Below are 7,981 nucleotides of genomic sequence, written 5' to 3'. Positions count from 1 at the left end.
CAAATCCCATATGGTCTAGCGGTTAGGATTCCTGGTTTTCACCCAGGCGGCCCGGGTTCGACTCCCGGTATGGGAACGGCTGCTTCTTTTTTATATTTCCTTTTTTTACTATAAAACCCTTAATCACACCCCACACCCCTGTAAAGCTAAAAGCAAACGTTTGACCGCTTCTAATCTTTGCCCAACGACTCCCAACAACACACAACAACATGCAAAACGGTAAACGGACGCAAAATGTAACTTGAAAAAATGTTTTTGTAGAAAAATATATATGAAACGGCAACTGATCCTTACGACTAGGCGATGAAGAAGTAAACAAAAGAATAAAACAAGAAACATATAGGAGTTTTGAATATATGAAAATCATATGTGTGAACTGCGGAGTCAACATCGCAGTTATATACGCAACTTTTGCAGTTGCGAAAAGAAAGCCTGAAAAGCCAGTCTTGTACGGGATTCGAACCCTTGACCTCTGCGATACCGGTGCAGCGCTCTACTAGCCTGTGAACAGGCCTTTGGTGGAGCGGGGAACTTCCCTTTCCTTCCTATTTTTTCCCCAAACAGAGAGCCTGTTCACAGGTTAGCGCTCTACCAATTAAGCTAACAAGCCAACTGGGAGTAGGTTATTGTTACTTATCCTCTGATATGAAATAAGCTCTCTATTCATATTTCTTTCGGCCTGTTTGTTTGCTGAATGATGTTTACTATTGGTCATGAAGCTGGAGTGTCACGGCACCCGGAGGCAATGTCTATATAGACTTAACCCATATGGGTTTCTGACTTAGATTAATTAGACTTTTCACGGTTCTTCGGCGTTGCCTTCGCCGCTGAGCATTACACGATTTTATATTTTGTTTGAACAAACTTTAATTATATTATCGAGAGCTTCGCTTTTAGCCCTTATGGGTTTCTGTCTAATATAAGTCTAATTAGCAAAAAGCAACTTTGCACGTGCAGCACACTTTTTTGTACATTTCTTTGCCGTTGTTTTGCACGACTACAACGTGACACTTCTAGGAACTTCCTAGTTACACGTTTTTTCGAGGAAATGTCGTACGTGTTCTAGTTCACTGTATTTTCACTGCCGCTCATTTTCACCTTTAATTGGTGGCCGCGAGTTTTTGTCACCGCCGCGACAAAATTCTTTCAAAAAAAAATGTCTCCTCTTTTTTTTTCTCGTTGAGCTTCGCTGGCCTGTCGCCTACTTTCTCTTTTTCTCCGTCTTTCTCTTGCTCTATATTCCAAATTTGTGGACATGACAATTAATCTAAGCTTAATACTTTAGACACCCAGATACAGAAACCTTCCGCTTTCTGTTTTCGCCTTTAGGCTTTTAAGTTGTCTCTGCTTTGAAGATGCGGGTGGCTATGCGATTTCCCGCCAAAATAACCTCGAGTTGCATTTGGGTTGCCATACCTGTTGATTATAAAGTTATTTTACATTGGTATACCTGTGGTGCGGACGGACTGTCGCTCGGTCGCTCAGTGTACGGTCACGTGATTACCAACTTTTCTAGGATGGGTAGTGGAGCTCCGCTATTAAGCTCCACAAAAAAGTATAAGGTATTTAGCTGCTCTTATCGTATCACTGAGCCATGCTCCACACTGAAGCCCATCCCTTTTTAGACTGACACAAATAGAAGTGTAAGCTGAACAACACAAAGAGAAAAATTATAATAGAGAGAGCCACGTGGATTCGTCTAATTTTTAAAAATGTGTATGAATATGGTAAAAGATATTAATAAGAACAAAACGTAATTCCCATATGGTCTAGCGGTTAGGATTCCTGGTTTTCACCCAGGCGGCCCGGGTTCGACTCCCGGTATGGGAACGCCGAATTATTTTTTACTTTATTCATTTATAGGTCACGTACAGTCAAACCTCTTTAATGCGGACATCAAAGGGACAGAACCAATTGTCCGCTTTACAGAGGTGTCCGTATTATAGAGGTAGAGAATGTATGATTTTTGGCATTTCTGGGACCAAACCAACCGTCCGTTATGGAGAGGAGTTCATATTATAGAGGTGTCCGTAAGTAGAGGTTAGACTGTATTTCTTGTTTTTAAAATTCTGTTGAAAAAAATAATCGGCGCTTTGGAAATTCTCTTTAACAGCTTCCTCACTTAATCTGAAAATTTTTCTTAATGGCATTTTTGCCGGAAAATGCAGGTTACATTTCTGCCCCATAAGATTGTTTTTATCATTATGGGGATGTCTACGAGGGTTCATTACTCCCGGAGCCGGAGTATTTCTGAGTATCGGGGTTACACCTGGGTGATTGACGTTTTTTTCTTTCTTTTCTCGCTGTCTCTCTCTTTTATTCATTTTCATCCAGCCTAGTCCCTAGGCGTTCTCGGCTCGGTCAATCCTGGACTCTACCGTGAGCTGTCACGTCATCGAGAGATACATGCCCGCTCTTTCCCAGACTTCGCGCGGACAACGGGGCAAGAGAGAACGCCTAGGGACTAGGCTGATTTTCATCGAAGTAAGGGGAGCACGCCACAGTCATCTCGAAGAGCGAGAACTAGCCAAAAGCCCCCACCCTCTAGCTACAATCATTGTTTCGTATGGTCAAAAATGACCACTTTACACACTCATCAGGCAATCACAGCGATTTCATTTATAGAAAATATTAGAACCGTAGTTGACACAATTTTTTTGTCACGTCCAACCTTCCAATAAAGGCCGCCCTCGAATGGGCGCCGCACTTGAGGTGTGAAAATTTATTAACCCCCGCGGTGTTTATTCAGTAAATACGGTACAGGAAAAAAGAAGCGGAGTTTCCGGACAAGCCTTCGCAAATGCACCCATGTGAGACCAAGAACTCGACTTAACTTTGTTGTAGAGGAAGGATCGTATATGAGGATCTGATAAAGTGCTTGCAACGGTAAGGAAGGGCGAAAAACATTTTAAAAGGCTTCAACAGTGCTCATGTTTGGACCAATCCAATAAAAAATTCCAAGATTAGCCCCTGTCTGTAGGTACATGGAGATAGAGATAGCTGGTAGAGACTTAACCGAGTCACCACTGACCTATTTTGACGCAAGTGTAGTCAAAGTTCAACAGTATTCTCAGTATCCGCCCTATTTAACCCTTTAAGCCCCAATATCCACATACTGGTCCAAACTAGTCTCTATACATTTCCTTAAAGAATTAGTTGAGAGAATTTGATAAAAGATCAAAGCATTTTCTCTGAGGTGATTATTTCATTAATTCTTTTCAGGGGGGCGCTTATTCGAGGATCGAGGAGCACCACGGTGACACCAAATAGCAATTTACTTCACGCAAGCTTTATTAAACAATAACTAAAATGTTAGAACGCAAGCAGGCATGTGTCATATACATTAGTAATCTACACTAGAATACTGTACATAAGTCTATAAATAACCTAGTCTACGCATCTACTAATAACGAGGCAAACGATTAATAATAATAATAATAGTAATAATAATAATGCACTGCTTGCACTTGCATCATAACTATATTATTCTCATAGCCAATTAAGGAGACACAAACCCTTCCACGTTATAACTTTTAACATGAACCAGTTCGTGAATATTTGGAAAGAACACCATAAAATCAGTAAAGTTACCAAGTTTGGGAGTGATTTTGTTGATAACAACCAGAGATATACAGGTAGCAAAGTCGAGAAATTTTAAAGATGTTGTATGGTAGGGGGCAATTTTGTGTCCCCTCTCTACAAAATGCCTGTAAAATGCCTCGACTTTGCAAAGCTATACTTTCACTCACTATAGGAAAATGGCCAGTTTGCAGATTTTCTGGAGGAGCCCGATCGAGTCTGTGGACAAAATCCGGTGACGGTGACCTTCAAAATAAAACCTCTCTACTGAGCGAGCCTTTCTTATGGTACGATTCCTAAAATATATATATTTCTTAAAAATAAAATAAAATTTTTTCTTGAATAGATTCTTGACACACAAAGTGTGAAACTTTGAGAATAATGACACTATTTTGAACCCTCATTCCCAGACCCTCCCTTCTTTTCATCCCCTAAAGCGCTTTAGGAACAGGAACCTGGGAACAAGTTTAAATGCTCCGGAACTATGGCTTGTTTACACTGAGAGAAGCAGCTCCTGTAGAGTAGGACGACGCTAGGACCAAGGGATCAATTTAGGATTCTGGGAAACTGCCCACCTACCCATCTCTTAAGCCATTGTTTTGTCGTAAGTGAGATGTAAGCGTTAATGTTAGCTTTGGGGAGGGGGAGGAGGGCAGTTCCCCAGAGGCCTAAATTGATCCGGACCAAGTACAATCTTTAGTACGTAAACTGAAGACAAACATTGTATGTCGCTGCGATGATCCACTTTTTAGGATCTTCCTACCATGGGATCTTCTTCAATGCAAACAGCCCCTAAATCTGACACAAAAATGGCAGCATATTTGGAACATGCAACTCCAAGAAAAAGGAAGAAATTATAGCGGCAGCGTTTCAGCCTATCTTCTCCCTGTTAAGGAAGGTTTACTTGGGCAGGTATTAAATTGAATTTAGTTACATCAATGCTTAAACGATTGAAAGCATATAAAATGACAAAGAGGCATTTGGAGGCTTACCATGGAAAAACTACAAAGTGGTACAAAAAAATTGGCAAAAGGATCAGAATGATTCTGTAATCATACAAAATGATTGAAAAGTTCAAACCAAATTATTCATTAGAGCGCAAATTGTGTGTTAACTGGTCCTCCCACTAAAAGTGACATGCACGTCTTCATAGTTAATAGAGAAAGCAAAGATCCAGCCCAAAATTTAGAGAAAGGCAGGCTTTCTGATCTCATAGCTACTTCTATGATTTACGGTTAGGTTTAGGTATGGTGTAAGGTTTCACCACACGTTCATTTCGTGTGAAAAAACCCTCAGAAAGTCTGCGTAGGAAAATATATTTTTTAATTTGTAAATTACAGATTAACCTATATAAAATAAATCACAGTCCCTTTACATTGCTGAGCTTCCATTATTTTGAAAGGGTGGAGAACGTTACCCAGTAAGTCATTGGTCTCAGCCAACCTTGAATCAAATCACAAAATCTCAACAGCTTTTATACATGTTTGTTACAACTTGAGACAAACAAATTTCAAGGACTTTTCAAAGATTTTTCAAGGACAAAATAATTAATTACAGTTTTCAAGGACTACAATTTACTAAACAAATCGGCAATCTTTGACCACCTTTTGAACACCTTATCGGCTAAAACACGTCATGAAGTCATTTACGATTTTTACTTCTTCAGCCATGGTTGATCACGTTATTTTATACTACTTTCCGCAACAACGCTTTGGAAAATGACTGGGCATGACTTCCAATTGCATCTGAGGTACAGAAACAACATTTAAAATCAAGAAACAGAAGTAAGATATTGCTCATGCACAAAAATGTTTTCAGACAAGGTGGCGAATTTCAAGGATTTTTCAAGACCTAATAAAGAAATCAAGTACTTTTCAAGGACCTTAACCGAAATCAAGGACTTTTCAAGACAACTACCAAAATTCAAGACCTTTTCAAGATTGTGCGAACCATATTTGTAATGAGTTGTGACATCAGTCATTCTTCTGTGTTTCATTCCACTTTACAGTCATGAAATTTTCAACACAAAATCTAGCTTAGAGTTTCAAACTAGGGTCTCCGCGGAGCTTCTTGGCAAGTCTCCTGGTTGATATTTGATCATTCACCATCTCTGTTTAAGAAAAAAACGGAATACTTACCCAGAGACTTTGCTTTACTCTGCACATCTCACCATTCTTATACTATTATTTATTTAGTAATCTTAATTATTAGTGTGACTATTTTATTAGTTTGTGAGTTGAAGAGTGCCATCTACAATTCGTCGTTTTAAAATGTCATTTTCCCATTCTTCAACAGTTTCTTTGCCATTCTCAACAGTCCTATGAAATAAAATAAAATGAAATGAAAATGCTGCCTGAAACACATAGAGTTTTTATACCTAGGAGGGGTAGAAGGATGAGCATGAGTTCCAGGAGTATACTTCCTATTTCAATAGTTTCAAAAGTACAGTCTCAGGATACAGTCAAATCTATATCAAGATGCAGTCACCTCTTGAGGTCTCAGAAATGTTTTTTTTTACATGCTACCAGAGGATGAAACATAAGCCATCTTGATCACTTAGTATTGCCCAAATCGTTTTCGGCCATAAAAGTATATTCTATGATGAAAGTGAATGTGATCCTGGCAACTAAATGAACAACTTAAGTTGGTTAAAAAAATGTGAAAAAGTCAGGCCTTTTGCCTAAGACGGCTTAATACATGTGTACATTTTTGTAAATTTTGTAATGTCCATTGTTCCTTTGGCCTTGTTTTCCATAATATGAGATAATGAGTTTGGAAAATAAAAAAATTGAACCTTGGAAGGATAACATTTAACCAGAACATTATAAACTGTCTGTTAGAGAGGCTAGATATAAAAAATGTAAGATACTTTTTCGTTGTTATCTTCTTTCCATTTACAATTTTTGTTGACGTTGATGTTGATTTAAAATTCCCTAAGGAAGAAAAAAATGCAAATTATGAAAATATCCTGCTCTAGACTAGCCTGAAATTCATCCGATTGCTTTGAGTCCTTTTCTCCTCTCAATGTTACTGAGGGAGTAATGACGACTTAAAGTAATCGGATGAAATTCAGGCTAGCTATTGACCTGTACAAGGCTAATGACTCTTTAGTACAGCATAAGGAAATCTATAGAGCGGTTTTCACTTGACTGTCGAAAGTAATTTAGGAATTGGTTTGGTTTTGGTTTTACTACGCCCTTTGGTTGGCTAGTGTATTTACTTTGGTTTTGGTTTTACGACAGTCAAGTGAAAACCGCTCTATTAAGCATTACATCACTTCCATAATACACAACCTTACTAATATTGGAATCAAGATTCTCACAATCAGCTTTGATTTGCAAACAAAAAAAAAATAATGGACATTCAAATGTTAAGAGGTTTCTCAGAAAAGGTGCACATGATTCAGGGAAAGATTTGACTGTAAAAATAATTATTATTAAAAGTAAAATCCATGCAGTGAATTACCTCCCTGACGTCCACCACCACCACCACCATGACTAAAACTTTGGAACGATGTAAAACTAACAGTGAGAAATTAAAAAAAGTAAATGTTACAAATCAAGACTGGCATGCAAGAAGAATATAATGAACATGTACTTAAGTATGGATCCAGAGTAACAGATAGGTAGCATTGATTGGAAGAAAAAGGTAAGAAAATTAATGAATAAAATAATGTACTCCAAAAGCTACAGTGCTTAAAAATGCTAGACTTTGAGATAAAAGTTAAGATATAAAATAATACAATGTTTGACTGAGGGAGCAAAATTAGACATTGTGTTTATCCTTTTCTGCCCTGAGTACTTTCTGCTGGTAAAGTTACATGGTGTCAGAAGTCAGGGAAACATTCAAGCTGTACCTGTTTGAACCAAAGGGATCACTACCAAAACCATTACCAAATCCAAAACTGGAAGAAAAGCTAAAACCAGGAAAGCTACTTGCAAATGGGTCACTCGGTCTCATCCGGCCCTGACTTCGGTTTCGGTTTCCTGGTTTTTCAAAAAAAGGTGTGAAACTGATCGTGAATATCATATATAAACAGTATCAAACATGCATCATATAAAAGACTGTTACATTTTATGCAGTTCCACAATGTAAATTCAAACAAACACCACTGCATTTATTTCAAACAATGGTCTGGTGAACATTTAAACCTCTCTACAGTTCATAATTCTTGCAGCTGACTTACTAAAAAGCACGGATTGTTATTCAAACATCATTTTCTTCTTTTCTGCTCATGTGAAAAATGCAAGCTGCAGACATGATGGCCAATTAGCTTTAGAGGTTTACTTTACCCCAGAAATATGATCTTGGCACATTTCTGCAGTTGTAAATAATATTTATAAAACAATCTTTTTAATCATCAAACTCCTCAAAAGCTTTATTACTCTAACCAAGGAAAGCT

The 7,981-nt window shown here is 38.1% G+C and overlaps 1 protein-coding gene and 2 non-coding genes across 3 annotated transcripts in view; 2 read left to right on the top strand and 1 right to left on the bottom strand.

Moving 5' to 3' along the window:
- Positions 1-4: 4 nt before the first annotated feature.
- On the top strand, positions 5-76 carry Trnae-uuc (transfer RNA glutamic acid (anticodon UUC)). The gene has a single exon. It is a non-coding gene; the product is annotated as a tRNA-Glu (tRNA).
- A 1,682-nt stretch (positions 77-1,758) lies between these two features.
- Trnae-uuc (transfer RNA glutamic acid (anticodon UUC)) lies at positions 1,759-1,830 on the top strand. Its single transcript has one exon. It is a non-coding gene; the product is annotated as a tRNA-Glu (tRNA).
- A 1,443-nt stretch (positions 1,831-3,273) lies between these two features.
- Positions 3,274-7,981, bottom strand: part of LOC140931160 (dnaJ homolog subfamily B member 6-B-like) — a 12,038-nt gene continuing 7,330 nt past the window's right edge. The window contains exons 6-9 of the mRNA XM_073380912.1: positions 7,436-7,565; positions 7,045-7,100; positions 6,449-6,512; positions 3,274-5,897 (exon numbers count right to left, since the gene is read on the bottom strand). Coding sequence (XP_073237013.1) covers positions 5,804-5,897; positions 6,449-6,512; positions 7,045-7,100; positions 7,436-7,565 — 344 coding nt within the window. The 3' untranslated portion in view covers positions 3,274-5,803. The remainder of the gene's footprint in view (positions 5,898-6,448; positions 6,513-7,044; positions 7,101-7,435; positions 7,566-7,981) is intronic.

This window comes from Porites lutea, chromosome 3 (genome assembly GCF_958299795.1).
Source record: "Porites lutea chromosome 3, jaPorLute2.1, whole genome shotgun sequence".
Lineage (NCBI taxonomy): Eukaryota > Metazoa > Cnidaria > Anthozoa > Scleractinia > Poritidae > Porites > Porites lutea.
This window is presented reverse-complemented; position numbering and strand designations above follow the sequence as displayed.